The sequence below is a fragment of the Bos taurus genome, chromosome 11 (assembly GCF_002263795.3).
Source record: "Bos taurus isolate L1 Dominette 01449 registration number 42190680 breed Hereford chromosome 11, ARS-UCD2.0, whole genome shotgun sequence".
NCBI classification, from domain to species: domain Eukaryota; kingdom Metazoa; phylum Chordata; class Mammalia; order Artiodactyla; family Bovidae; genus Bos; species Bos taurus.
In genome coordinates, this window is record NC_037338.1 from 97978879 (window position 1) to 97994361 (window position 15483).

Consider the following 15483-nt stretch of genomic DNA (forward strand, 5'->3'; position numbering starts at 1 on the left):
TATTGCTCAGTTTTTTAAAGTCATGTGCATTCCTTTAGCCAACAGTTGCTGTGCCAGACAGACGTGAAGAAGGTATGGGCACTCAGATAAGAGATTACTAGAACATGAATGACATACAGGAGCAGTGCCCTCAGGGAGGGGCAGAGTTAGTGCTGTTGCCACTCGGGGGCAGGACACAGAGAATTGCGGCAAGCCTTAGAGAGAGGGCAGTGCCATTTGCAGATTCATTTCAGAGATAGCTGAACACGTGGTGGGCAGGAAAGGTGGGAAGATGCAAGAGGAGAAGGAAAAGGACAAGGTTGGGGAGGCAGGCAACCCAGTATCGCTGAGTCAAGGATTTGGGGGTGTTATGGGCTCCAAGACTGAAAAAGTATGTTGGAGGAAGTTCATGATGCTGCACGAAACCCAGAAACCCACTCTCACTTTGCTTAAAAGGAAAGTGGGGTAGGGGAGACTGTCTTACAAGGATTGTCTCATAGGAAACCTGAGGGGAGGACCAAGTTGGAGTCTCAAGGGGCAGGAAAGAGAAATGGGAAGTCCCTACATTTTGTCCTCTCCCCTGCCTTCTCCAGACTGACTTCTCTGCTGGAATATGCAGCAGTGAAGGAGTCCAGACCTGGGAAAGCACCTTGAAGTTGTTGAGGGAGTGGGCACCAGGAGGTAACGTGATCCAAGCTGATTGTGGGGACCCCTGGCCCCACCTGCCGCAGTTGCCCAGCTAGCGTCTTCCAAGTTCACGCTTCCCACACACACACTCCTCAGCGTCTGCTCCACCAGTTCTTGGCCAGCATGACCACATCTTCCTCACTATGACATGCCCCCCTGACTGAGGGTCCCTAGCTCACCTCCTCCTCACTACTTATGTGGTACGATAACCGCCAGCTTTACCCGCATAGGGTCGCTGCCCTCAGATGAAGGACATTGTTCGAGGGCTCTGAGATGGATGCATCTGACAGTGCAGGAAACTAAGTCAAGACTTGAGCCCACAACTGGTAGCCTGCAAAACTCCAGCCCCTCGGCCTCACTGCGACAGGCAGGCAGGCAGGCATCACAAATGCCACCTGCAGACAAGCAGTACTCTTTTTTTGATGGATGGCGACATCCGCGAGCTAACGCAGACGGTAAAGTAGAATCCCTATTGAGCTTCGATTTGGTACCCAGAAATGTAACCAGCCAGCCAGGACCTGGGTACCCGCGGAGGTGAGGGGGAGTAGGCGGGGGTGTGGGCGGGGCCTTAGGGCTGGGGTGAGGCGGGCCCAGAGCTTGATTTGGGAGACCTCAGTCCCGGGCTGGGGAGGTGGGGTTGGAGGTGGAGGGTGCTGGAAGAGAAAAGGCAAGGCCTTGCCTATGGGTGGGACACGGGGAAAGGCGGCCCTCGGGGGGACGGCGCTATATTAGAAAGAGCTGAGAGGTTCTTGGACGTGGAGGGAAGACTCTAAGGAGCAGATTCTTGGGGGTGAGGGCAGAGGCCTCGACCAAGAGCTCAGTAGTGGGAAGGTAGGTGTGTGGGGCCTGGGTCTGTGCTGAGGGCCACCGAGCGGGAGCAGCGAGGCCACGGACCGTACGGAGTTGGGGACGGCATGGCATGTTGGGCTCGTGGGCCTAGACGAGGTGCTGACAGCCTGCCTCGCGAACCCCGCGGGATTCTGTGCGGGAGGGGCGTGGCTGGAGCGCGGGGCGGAGCTGGGGTGGGCCTGGACCCTGCAGACAGTCGCTGAGTGGGCGGGGGCTGCAGCTCGGGGCGGGGTTGGGCGGGGTCTGAAGCGGCTGAGGGGCAGAGAATGGGCGGGACTCAGTCTCGGGGCGGGGCAGGGGCGGGGCCTAGACCCACCCCCACCCCCACCCCGATCGAGGGGCGCGGACTGGACTGAAGTTTGGGGCGGGGCCTAGGCCGGGCTGAGGCGCGCGGGGCGGGGCGTGGGCTGCGGCGCGGTAGCCGAGCGGCCCGCCGAGCCCCGCCGAGGCCCGAGCCCACCCGAGTGCGCCCGAGCCCGCGGCCCCCGCCCGGGGCGATGGAGCCGGAGCCCGGCGGGGCGGCCGCTGCGCTCCTGCGGCAGAAGAGGGCGGCGCTGCGGCGCAGGGGGTGCAGCTTCGAGAGCCCCAGGTACAGCGGTCCGGGAGGGGTGAGGCCGGGAGGGGCGGAAGTGGGGAGCCAGCCACGTGGGGGGTGGCGGTCTGAGGGGACCGAGGGCCGCGAAGCCGCGGCTCGAGGAGGGGTCTCGGCGGGGTCTGGGTGAGTCTGAGGGGAATCCGGCAAGGAGCCTGAGCCCAGCGGCCGGGAATCGAGGGGGGCTGGGCCTCCCGAGCGGCAGGTGCGGGAGGGAGTCGCCTCAGAGAAGCGCCTGACGAGAATCCCATCCCGACGAGACGCCCCCAAAAGCGTCGGTCCCTTGGCAGGCCCCGAGCAAAGCCGTTGGCTGTATGCAGATTTCGGGCTGTCCGCCTCTTGTAAATGCTCAAGGACAAGGTCGGGAAATAGCCCCCCTAACGTCTAAGGGAGGAAAGTCTCCCTCCACCGGGGGAGTTCCTCTGCGCCGCCCCAGGACCCGGGCCAGCTCCAGCCTCCCCGCCTGGCCCCTCAGGTAAGCACACCTGCTGCCTCTGGGCCCCGCCCATCCTGGCCGTTGGCCCCGACGTGCCCGACCCCTCTGACCCGCCGACGCCTTTCCTCTGCCAGGGCTGCCTTGCCCCTCTCGCCCGCGCCCCTGGGGAACTCGCCTGAGGTGTTCGGGTCCTTCTCCCTGGAACCTTGCCCCGCTGACACGCGCTCCCCCGCCGGCCTCGGTGGCGCTCCGTCTGCCCGGCTAGATTCCTTCCCTCGGAGGGCATCTTCTTAACTTAGAGTGCCTTCTCTCCCGCTCTGACGTCGCTGAAGTGGGCCCTCCCGTTTTTTCAGTTTCTGGCCTCTTCTAGAATACTCTAGCAGCCCCCCAACTACACTTTTCTGTCTTTATTCTTCCACCTCTCTTTATTTTAAACAAAAAAAATTTCCCCCGTGGCTGCACCTGGCATTAGTTGCGACAAGCAGAATCTTCTGTCTTTAGTTGTAGCATGTTGGAATCTAGTCCCCGGGCCAGGGATCGAACCCCCAGCGCTCTTGGATTGGCACCGCCAGCGAAGTCCCTCTTCCACCTCTTCAATCCACATCCTCGCTGTCCGCTGGAAGAGCCTTACCACACTGTCCACTGCCCTTCCCATGCCTTACCCCTGCTCCCCACTCCTGAGAGTTCTCCATCCCCCAGGGCCTCCATCTGGGCTGAGGCAGAGAAAAGGGAGAAAGAAAGGAAGTGGGACTCTGGCCCTCCTGTAGAAGAAAAGCTAGGATAAAGAAACCAACAGGACCCTGAATATGAGATGCCAGGCTCTTGGGCACCTCACCTCACCCTTGGTGCTCCCACAATACTGGATAAGAGTGTCAATCTCCTGAGAACAGGGACTGTAGCTGTTCACTGCTCTGTCATCAGAGCCTGGCTCAAACCTAGCCCATCACAGACGTTTACTATCTGTTGAGTAAATAAATGCCTGACCAGCTGGTGATTCTTCCCCTATGCTGTGCTGTCTCTCATCTGTGCCTTGACTCATACCATGCTCTTAGAATAAATAGTCTTTTCTTTAGTCTTTGGGTAATGCCTTTCCCTCCTCCTCTGGGAAGTCTTCCCTGAACCCCAGGCTGAGCTCTGTGCTGTCTCAGCAGTCTACACATTGATCTACTATTCCACACATCACTGAGGATAATTACTGGGATATTACCTTTCCCTGAGCACGAGGCAGGTATGGTTTTTGCCCTTCTGATGCTTACACTCTTGCTGGAGCACGAAGGATGGGAAGTGTACCAAGAAATGAGGCTGAAGAGATGAGTCAAAAGCTGGATCCAGGCCTGCGGTAGAATGTTTAGAGCAGCTCTGTCCAATAGAACTTTCTGTGATGATGGAGGCATTCTATAATCTGTGCTGATTCTGTGGCCACTGGCCACCTGTGGCTATTGAGCACTTGAAATATGGCTAATCCAACTAAGGAAATGAATTTGAAATTTTATTTCACTTTAAATCTCCTTTGCCCATGGGATATCCCAGGCAAGAATACTAGAGTGGGTTGCCATTTCCTTCTCCAGGGGATCTTCCCGACCCAGGGATTGAACCTGGGTCTCCTGCATTGCAGGCAGATTCTTTACCATCTGAACCACCAGGGAGTCCATTTAAATAGCCACCTATGACTAATGTTTCCAATATTGGACAACACTGGTTTAGAAAGTTTCTCTCTTCCTTTGGAATCTCACTTTTACTCCTCCTCTGTCTTCATGACCGTATACCTGAAATGACTTCACAGCCTCCAGAGGTTTTTCCCTTTATTTAACACTCCATGATAGTATCATATAAACCTTAGAAATAACAATTACCATTTTTCTGATTATAAAAATAATTTATTGGAGGACAATGTATTTAAGCCACACTTTATTATTGTACATGCAGTTTATTATCAGTTTTTCACTTGTACTAAAGACGCATGGAATGCACATGCATTTGTCTGTATGTGAGTCTGTAAGAGGTTATCATCTTCAGAGAAATTCATAGCAGTGATGGAGATTATTGGACCCAAGAAAATGAACATTTTAAAGGCTTTGAAGCATAAGGCCAAAATGCTGGAAAGTTGTGGCAGTTTACAGTTCTCCCAAGAGCATATAAACATTCCTGTTTTTTTTCATCTTCAAATGCTAGGCATTATTTATAAGGCATTACTATTTATAAATATTTGCCGAAGTGGTACCTTATTTTAACTTGAATTCCCACATTTAGTAGTGAGATGAAACTTTTTTCTCACATTAACTCATAATCTGTATTTCTTTTTCAAATGAAATACATATCATGCACATTGTCCATTTTTCCTTGGGAATATTTATCCTTTCCTTATTGAAATACTTTATATTTATTAAGGGAATTAATTTTTTGGTCACATATGTAGCAAGTATTTTTATAGTTCATTATTTGCCTTCTAACTTTCTTTACAATGCTTTTAGACAATTATTTTTTTAAGTTTAGTCAAATCTATTAATTTATTCATCTTGTTTATTCTTAGTTACCAAAGGCTTCCCTGCCTTAAAACAGTTAAAGGTTCATCTACAATTTCTCCAGTTGTTTTTGTTCCTTTAAGAAAAAATTACCTCTTTAACGAGAAAAACAAATATACTATATTAACTATATTAACTATATTAACACATATATATGGAATCTAGAAAAATGGTATTGATAAAACCTATTTGCAGGGAAGGAATGGGGAAATGGCAACCCACTCCAGTATTCTTGCCTGGAGATTCCCCATGGACAGAGGAGCCTGGCAGGCGACAGTCCACGGGGTCGCAAGAGATGGACACGACTTAGTGATTAAACCACCACCAATGGGGATGCAGGTGTAGAGAATGGACTTTTGAACACAGTGGGGGAGGGTGAGAGGAGGACAAGTGGAGAAAGTAGCATCAACATAAACACACTCTCAGGTGTAAGATGGCTAGCTGGTGAGAGGCTGCTGTGTAGCACAGGGAGCCCAGCCCAGTGCTCTGCAATGACCTGGAGGCATGGGATGGGGCAGGGAGGCTGGGGAGGAAGGGGTATGCTGTATAATTATGGCTGATTGGCGTGGTTGTACGGCAGAAACCAACACAACACTAAAAATTTTAAAAACAAACAAAAAATTACCTCTTTCATGCAGTAATCCAAATCATCTCACTTTTAAGTGAGACTATGAAGAGCAGTCTTGTACTGGACTGACATCATGGACTTTTAGGGCCAACAGAAGAATCACCTGTGAAACATCTTAACCAAACAGGTGTGTGGGTCCCTCCCCCCGGCCTGTTGTTCCCAAAAGTCCAGGATGGTGATGGGGTGTGGGATGCAGATGACTGTGATGGAAAGCCAGGGGAGAGAGCCTCCGTCTCACTTCTGGGTGTGTTGCAGGTTTAGCCTTCCCTACTCCAAAGTCCTCTACTGCTTCTCATTTCCTGTTGTGTCAAGTTTAAATGACGGTGCCTCGTGTTTAGGGCCTTTCAGAATCTGGTTTGACCGTATTTATTCATTCATCTTGGTGATATCATGGCAAAGAAGGCATTACTTTCAAGATGTCAGCTATCTTTGCTGACTCTGCCATATCAGCGCCAATAACTGCGGGCAGACACAGCTCATAATGGATTTAAAGGAGCAAGGAGGGGCCCAGGCGTGAGGGCTCCTAGCAGGTGGCAGTGAGAAGGGCTAGCTGGGAAACCCAGTGCTGCGAAGCCGCTTGCCCTAGATGTGTTTGTCCTCATTGGTAGGAAGGCTTATCAGGCAGTGTTCGAGAACAAGGACTTGGGAGCCACACAGACCCAAGTTCAGGTTTCTAACATCTCACCTGTATTGTGTGTGACCTTGGACAAGTTGCTTAACCCCTCTGAGCCTCGGTTAACTCATTTGTAAAATGACAGTTAACACCGCTCTCACAATATTGATGTGAGCTTTAAGTGAACTGATTTATGCAAAGTGCTAAAAACAGTGTCTGGCACAAAGCGTGACTAAATCATAACTGTTACGGACAAAAATGATTAATGTCTACGTGAAAGTTCTCAACCTTTTCCTTCCCATGCCTCATTAAAATTCTAGCTTTGCCTGTTCAGTTTTTCCTCCTCCCCTGCCCTGAGAGCAGGGTCCTGCCCAGCATCTTTGCAGTTTTTGAAGCAGTAAATTTAGGAAGAGAAGGACTGAGGCAAAGGACAGTGGGTCCACAGGGCACTGGTTAGGACTGCTCAAATAAAAGCCTTTAGGAAGCGTTGACCAGTCAGATACAGAAACACCTACTTTGTCTGAGGGCAGCTAATAGGTTTCCCTATCGTTTTTGTTGCTCTAAGTTATATTTTAAGAAATACATCTGTTATCTTTTGTGACTTAGTGATGAACCTGAGTTATTTTAAAGTACTCTTCTACTGCTGAGCTGTGTCATTTTGGCGGCAACACTGCATGGAGCCAAACCACACATGAACCGAAGCGTTAACAGGGTCGTGCAGTAGGACTGGATTTGCAGCGTCAGTCCTCAAGATCAGAGAATCTCAACACTGAACGGAACTTCAGACATGTCTTAGGTCACCCTCTCAAACAGTGGTTCTCAAAAGTGTGGTCCCTGGACCAGCAGCATCAGCATTATCTGGGAATTTGTTAGAAATGCAAGTCCCCAAGCCCAGCCCCGAATTTACTCAATCAGAATCTCTGGGGATGGAGGCTTAGGAAACTGAGAATCAGTGCTCTCAAGTCTAATAATGTTCTCAAACCTGACATATATGAGAATCACCAGGAAGGATTCCTTTCTTTTTTAAAAGAAAAATCATTTATGTATTGGCTTTGCTGGCTCTTTGTTGCTGTGCACTGACTTTCTCTAGTTGTGGAGTGTGAGGGCTACTCTCTAGTTGAGGTGCACAAGCATGTCATTCCAGGCCTTCTCTTGTGGAGCACATGCTCTAGATCATGGGCTCAGTAGCTGTGATGCACGGGCTTAGCTGCTCTGTAGCGTGTGGAATCTTCAGCTTGAACCAGTGTCACCTGCATTGCTAGGTGGATACTTAACCCCTGGACGATCAGGGAAACCCAAGTTCAGTTCAGTTCAGTCACTCAGTCATGCCCGACTCTTTGCAACCCAATGGACTGCAGCACACCAGGACTCCCTGTCCATCACCAACTCCCGGAGTTTACCCAAACTCATGTCCATCGATTCAGTGATGCCATCCAACCATCTCATCCTCTGTCGTCCCCTTCTCCTCCCACCTTCAATCTTTCCCACCATCAGGGTCTTTTCCAGTGAGTCAGTTCTTTGCATCAGGTGGCCAAAGTATTGAAGTTTCAGTTTCAACATCAATCCTTCAATGAACACTCAGGACTGATGTCCTTTAGGATGGACTGGTTGGATCTCCTTACAGTCCAAGGGACTCTCAAGAGTCTTTTTCAACACCACAGTTCAAAATCATCGATTCTTCTGCACTCAGCTTTCTTTATAGTCCAACTCTCACATCCATACTTGACTACTGGAAAAACCATAGCCTTGACTAGACGGACCTTTGTTGGCAAAGTAATGTCTCTGTTTTTTAATATGCTATCTAGTTTGGTCTTTCCTTCCAAGGAATAAGCGTCTTTTAATTTCATGGCTGCAGTCACCATCTGCAGTGATTTTGGAGTCCAAAAAATGAAGTCTGTCACTGTTTCCACTGTTTCCCCATCTATTTGCTATGAAGTGATGGGTCCGGATGCCATGGTCTTAGTTTTCTGAATGTTGAGCTTTAAGCCAACTTTTTCACTCTCCTCTCTCACTTTTATCAAGAAGTTCTTTAGTTCTTATTTACTTTCTGCCATAAGGGTGGTGTCATCTGCACATCTGAGGTTATTGATAATTCTCCCGGCAATCTTGATTCCAGCTTGTGCTTCTTCCAGCCCAGCATTTCTCATGGTGTACTCTGCATGTAAGTTAAATAAGCAGAGTGACAATATACAGCCTTGACGTACTCCTTTTCCTATTTGGAACCAGTCTGTTGTTCCATGTCCAGTTCTAACTGTTGCTTCCTGACCTGCATACAGATTTCTCAGGAGGCAGATCAGGTGGTCTGGTATTCCATCTCTTTCAGAATTTTCCACAGTTTATTGTGATCCACACAGTCAAAGGCTTTGGCATAGTGAGGCAGAAATACATGTTTTTCTGGAACTCTCTTGCTTTTTTGATCCAGCAGACACTGGCAATTTGATCTCTGGTTCCTCTACCTTTTCTAAAACCAGCTTGAACATCTGGAAGTTCACGGTTCACGTATTGCTGAAGCCTGGCTTGGAGAATTTTGAGCATTACTTTACTAGCATGTGAGATGAGCGCAATTGTGCGGTAGTTTGAGCATTCTTTGGCATTACCTTTCTTTGGGATTGGAATGAAAACTGACCTTTTCCAGTCCTGTGGCCACTGCTGAGTTTTCCAAATTTGCTGGCATATTGAGTGCAGCACTTTCACAGCATCATCTTTCAGGATTTGAAATAGCTCAACTGGAATTCCATCACCTCCACTAGCTTTGTTCCTAGTGATGCTTTTTAAGGCCCACTTGACTTCACATTCCAGGATGTCTGGCTCTAGATGAGTGATCACACCATTGTGATTATCTGGGTCATGAAGATCTTTTTTGTACAGTTCTTCTGTGTATTCTTGCCACCTCTTCTTAATATCTTCTGCTTCTGTTAGGTCCATACCATTTCTGTCCTTTATTGTGCTCATCTTTAGATGAAATATTCCCTTGATATTTCTAATCTTCTTGAAGAAATCTCTAGTCTTTCCCATTCTATTGTTTTCCTCTATTTCTTTGCATTGATCACTAAGGAAGGCTTTCTTATCTCTCCTTGCTGTTCTTTGGAACTCTGCATTCAAATGGGCATATCTTTCCTTTTCTCCTTTGCTTTTCGCTTCTCTTCTTTTCACAGCTATTTGTAAGGCTTCCTCAGGCAGCCATTTTGCCTTTTTGCATTTCTTTTCCTTGGGGATGGTACGTCCCGAACTTCTGTTCATAGTTCATCAGGCACTCTACCAGATCTAGTCTCTTAAATCTATTTCTCTCTTCCACTGTATAATCGTAAAGGATTTGATTTAGGTCATACCTGAATGGTCTAGTAGTTTTCCCTACTTTCTTCAATTTAAGTCTGAATTTGGCAATAAGGAGTTCATGATCTGAGCCACAGTCAGCTACCAGTCTTGTTTTTGCTGACTGTATAGAGAGGGCTTCTTAAAACAGTTTCCTGTCCTTCCCCCATCCCCCCTTGAGATTCTGATTCTCTGGGTGAGGATGGATCTGTGGATGCATTTGTAACAAGCTCACAAGTAACGCCCGAATTGCTGGTCCAAGGACATGTTTAAAAACCAGTCCTCTAGGATAATACAGGAATCTTTTCTACAGAAACTCTTGGAGCTGGTCATCCAACTTCTGCTTATTACATCTAAGGTCAGAGAGCCCACAACTACATTTGTTATCAGGCAGCTTTATTATCTTTCCTTAATAGTGAAGTCAAAGCTTGCCTCCCTATTCTTACCACCCATCATTTATAGTAATAATTCTGCTTTCATTGCCACTTGGAGTAGCAATGCCTGTGGCTCTGATACCAGGTGAAAACTGGTGGCTGGATTGTGGTCAAGTAATTCGTACTCCTGGCCTCTTGGTTATAATCACCATTGAACAGTTGTTCTTCAGCTACAGGAAGGACTAGTAATACATCACACTTTTTCTGTTTAGTACCTTAGCACTTTTTCAAATTTTTTTGAGATTATCAAAGGCTGTAAATGGCAAGCAGAGGAGAATCATCAGCTCATGAAACTGCAAAATGCTGGGGAAGACCAAGCTTTAAAAAGTGAAAGTGTTAGTTGCTCAGCAGGATCCCACTCTTTGTGACCCCATGGACTGTAGCCTGCAAGACTCCTCTGTCCATGGGATTTTACATACAAGAATAATGGAATGGGTTGTCATTACCTTCTCCAGAGGATCTTCCCAACCCAGGGATCGAACCCATGTCTCTTGCATCTCCTGCACTGGCAGGCATATTTACCACTGGTACCACTTGGGAAGCCCAGACCAAGCTTTAGGAAAGAGTAGAACCAGGTGCTCAAATAATGTCCTCAGGAGTCTTTTTTCATTTTCTGGATTGACTTGATTCTCAAAGTCTTTCCACCTGGGGACAAAGAAAATGAACGATTCCAGGCTTACTTTCTATCAGTGAACTATCCCAGCAGAAAGATATTATAAGACCTCCTTCTCAATGGTTCTAGAACACGCCCCAGGCTTGACATTCTTTGGATCTCTTGGGTTCTATGCTCATCTGTGAATCAATCATTTTGACCAGAGGGGATAACACATGCTAATTGGCTGGGCCTGGGTCCTGTGCCCAAGCCAGAATTGGGCAGGGTTGGGGGTGGGGGGGTGGGGAGCGGGGTTAGATCACTTCACAAAGACCATGAAGAAGTGATTGCCCAAAGGAAAAATCACAGTGCTATCATCAGAAGAAGGGGAATGGATACTGGATGGGCGTCCCTATCCAAAAAAAAAAAATGCAATTAAATTTGGAAAGCTTTCCAAATTACAGATTCCCAGATGTCACCCTAGAGTCACCGAATGGGGATTTCTGCATTTCTTAAATACTCATTGTAAAAGACTACCTTAGTTGAGTGGTTAAATTATGCTTACTAAGTTTAGCCACAGTGAGAAAAGAGCCCTACATAGACAGAAGATTCTGAATTACAAATAGAAAACATATTTTTCACTTTCCCAAGTACTGCTTCCTACAGAGTGACTTCCTTATTAGTAATGCATAGAGCCCACGCCTTGTGAGAACAAATTTGATGCCAAGACAAATGCTTTCTTATTCCTGAAGATGGCTTTCTAGGCCAAGACAGAATCAAAAAAGAACAATTATCCATTATGCATTTGCTTGCCTCCTTTTCTTCTTCCTTATGTTTCCCCTGACTCTTAGATTTTTTTTTTTTTTTTTTTTCAGGAGAACTTTTTTTTCCAGGTAGTGTAAACAAGCATTTTAATGTGAGTTGTTTTCACAGCCTTTGTTCCTCTATATTATGTCATTATTCTTTTTGTTTATGTCAGCCCCTTAAGTATTTAATCACAAATAAATCTGCCACTGTCAATTTTCTTTTGGAAAAACAGCAGTCTTCCTGGGAAAGGCTATTAAGAGCTGTCTTGTATCGGGTTGACATAATGAGCTCTTAGGGCCAACAGATGAAAATTAATTTTCATATTATGTCTGTTCCCCTGAGAAGGGAAAAAACAACTTTTATTATTCACTAAAGAGTTTAAGTTAATATAAACCAGCTTCCTTTCTTGGAGGAAAACAATAGTCAAATTAGTTTTGCTTTGGAGGGTTAATATGAGAAATTATATTTGGTTGTCTGGTTTCCAGAGCTGAAGATCTGAACAGAGATGAAGTCTGACAAACAGCGCTATAGGAAAATTAGGAGATTTAGCTTGTACAGTGAGGCTCACTGCTGGTTTTCCTGGGGAAAAAAATTCTGAAGCAGCACGCAAGTTAGAGATGTTGTAAAGTATAAACCACATATCTGGTTGTCTCCAGAGCCAGGATCTTAGAGGACAGGAAGCAAATATGAGTTAGCAATGAGGCGTGACGGCCCAAGGAGGTGTATGCAAAAGGCTGTTTGCTGTAGGATTGCTTGTAAAAGTGGGGAAAAAAAGTCCATCAGGAATGTATCAGTACAATACTAATCATCTGTTAAAAAGATTAATACCTATCTGTATTCTGACTTGGAAAGATAACTACGATGTTCGTGGTTATTTAGTGAAAAGGAATAAGTAGCTTCTAGTAATAGCAAGTATGTAAAATTACATATGGAATTTCAGATTTTCTAGTAGCCAGATTTTACTTATGTGTTTGTTTATGGCCGCACTGGGTTTTTTGTTGCTGTGCAAGGACTTTCTCTGGTTATGGCAAGCAGGGGCTCCTCTTGAGGTGCGTGGTCTTCTCATTGTGGTGTCTTCTCTTGTTGCGGAGCATGGGCTCTAGGTGCACGGGCTTCAGTAGTTGTGGCTCGAGGGCTTCATTGCTCCTCGGTATGCAGAATCTTCAGAGAAGGCGATGGCACCCCACTCCAGTACTCTTGCCTGGAAAATCCCATGGATGGGGGAGCCTGGTAGGCTGCAGTCCATGGGGTGGCTAAAAGTCAGACACAACTGAGCGACTTCACTTTCACTTTTCAGTTTCATGCATTGGAGAAGGAAATGGCAACCCACTCCAGTGTTCTTGCCTGGAGAATCCCAGGGACGGGGGAGCCTGGTGGGCTGCCATCTATGGGGTCACACAGAGTCGGACATGACTGAAGCGATTTAGCAGCAGCAGCAGCAGCAGCATGCAGAATCTTCCTGGACCAGGGATTAAATTTGTGTCCCCTGCCTTGGCAGGCAGACTCTTATCCACTGTACCACCAGGGAAATCCAGTAGTAGCCATATTTTAAAAGGTAAAAAAATAATAATAATAAAATTTAATTTCAGTAACTTATTTTATTTAACTCAGTATACCCCAGATATTACCATTTTAACATATACTCATTATTACAAATAATTAAGGTAATTTCCTTTTCTTTTTGAAATCTGGTGTATATTTTCTGCTTCAGCATTTTAGTTCAGAGCGGCCACATTTTAAGTGCTCCAGAGCCGTGTATGGTTTGTGCGTGCCTTACTGGACAGTGCAGATGTGGACTCTCAGGTGGGAAAGCTGTGAAAGAATGCATCAAGGTTTTTGTTTTGTTCTGTGAATCGCAGAGAAATAGGGAAAGGTAAAGACATTGTGAGAAAAATGTGTGGAATACCAGGAGATTTTAGGAAAAGGGAATCGATAAACAAACTTTATTAGTGAGAAGGATGACTCTGATTTGATGGACTTAGCTTAACTGTTCACATAAGCCCCAAATAAAAGTTAGATTTTGAGACTTATATGTGAAACCACTGTGTAGCATGGCTACACGATCTAATTTAATTTGGGGGAAGGAGGAAATTAGTGTAAATAGTTTTAAAAAACAGAAAGAGGTTATGATTTTTCTGTGTCAAATGTTGCTGCTGGGTCATCCAATGAAGAGCCAGGAATTGACCATTGGCTTAGCATCATGTGGGTCACAGGTGGCCTTTGACAAGAACTGCTTCTTTAGAACAATGAGGGTGAAAGTTGCACTGGACTGGCTTCAGGAGACAATGAAAGGACAGAACTGGAAACAGTGAGCCCAGTCAGCTCTTTGCAGGGCCGGAGGGGGTGTGAGTTGAAACTGTTTGGTTTTTTGTTTTGGTGTGTTCTGCTTTTGTTTAATAAAGATATTTATGTCTGGTGGGAATGATCCAGTAAAGAAAAAAAGATTCTTGGGCGGGGCAGGGGAGGGGGAGGTGTTTTACTTGAAAAAGAGAAAATTCACAGAGGATATAATAGCTGCCCTCTCACATTTGAAAGGATGTAATATGTATGGATGTAAGAGTTGGACTGTAAAGAAAGCTGAGCGCTGAAGAATTGATGCTTTTGAATGGTGGTGTTGGAGAAGACTGTTGAGAGTCCCTTGGACTGCAAGGAAGTCCAACTAGTCCATCCTAAAGGAGATCAGTCCTGAGTGTTCATTGGAAGGACTGATGTTGAAGCTGAAACTCCAATACTTTGGCCACTTCATGCGAAGAGCTGACTCATTTGAAAAGACCGTGATGCTGGGAAAGATTGAGGGCAGGAGGAGAAGGGGACGACAAAGGATAAGATGGTTGGATGGCATCACCCACTCGATGGACATGAGTTGGGTAAACTCTGGGAGTTGGTGATGGACAGGGAGGCCTGGCATGCTATGGTTCATGGGGTCGCGGAGAGTTGGACACGATTGAGCAACTGAACTGACTGAACTGAATATGAACAAGGAATTAGGCCCTCTCTCTGCATGACCCCGGGCTAGACCTAAAATCACAGTGGCTACAAGGGATAATAAAACAGACTGGATTCAATACACAAATCCAGTGGCCAGTGCAGCCTAAACTAACATGATGACCTCGAGATGTAGTAAAGTTTTTATTGTGGAGACATTAAACCATCTATCCGTTAGCCTGTGTGTGTGCTCAGTTGGTTCGGTCATTTCCAACTCTTTGTGACCCCATGGACTGACTGTAGCCCACCAGGCTCCTCTGTCCATGGGATTCTCCAGGCAAGAGTAATGGAATGGGTTGCCATTACCTTCTCCAGGGGATCTTCCTGACCCAGGGATGAAACTTTCCTCTTATGTCTCCTGCACGGGCAGGCGGGTTCTTTACCACTAGTGCTACCTGGGGAGCCTGGGAAGCAAGCCCATAGGATAGACTGGTATTTCTCAACTCTTCTGTGATTTCGGTACACTTCCGGATACAACAGTTTTTGGTGACACACCTGGAAAAGGCTGAAGACAACATGAAGCAAGTTGCGGGGAGTGATCACAGAGTCATTGCTCTGGAGTAGCAGTGACTTTAGAAGTGTCCACAGTTAGTGCGTGTTCTTTTGGTTGCCTTTTAGCACCTCTTTGCTGATTGGAGCAGAAAGGCCTAGTGCTGTGAGCAAGCTCTTTTAAATTCTCAAGGCCAAATGCCTATGTTTTCCCTTCAAAGTACACAGTCTCTTTTTCTTGCCCACTGGAGATTGTACCATTGCTCCCACCTGAAGACTGTGCATACTCTGCACTCTGCACAGGGTCACATGAACTGTTAAGCTCAAAACCCAGTGAGACACACATCACTATGTAAGGCCTATTGGTCAGTAATCTGTTGCAGACAACAGAACCCACTCCACCTGGTAGAAGCAGAATGAGATTTAATAGCAATACAGGAAATTAAGTGCTTACAGACTTGTTGGCAGGGCCGGAGAGCAGACTCTAGCCTGAGCTCCCAGGCACAACTCCTGTCCCCAAAACCACTGTGCTCCGCAATGACCAGGGAGGCTGCCACT

The 15483-nt window shown here is 46.7% G+C and overlaps 1 protein-coding gene across 1 annotated transcript in view; it reads left to right on the plus strand.

The window, feature by feature from the left end:
• The first annotated feature begins 1898 nt into the window (after window positions 1–1898).
• Window positions 1899–15483, plus strand: part of GARNL3 (GTPase activating Rap/RanGAP domain like 3) — a 166656-nt gene continuing 153071 nt past the window's right edge. The window contains exon 1 of the mRNA XM_005213214.5: window positions 1899–2104. Coding sequence (XP_005213271.2) covers window positions 2013–2104 — 92 coding nt within the window. The 5' untranslated portion in view covers window positions 1899–2012. The remainder of the gene's footprint in view (window positions 2105–15483) is intronic.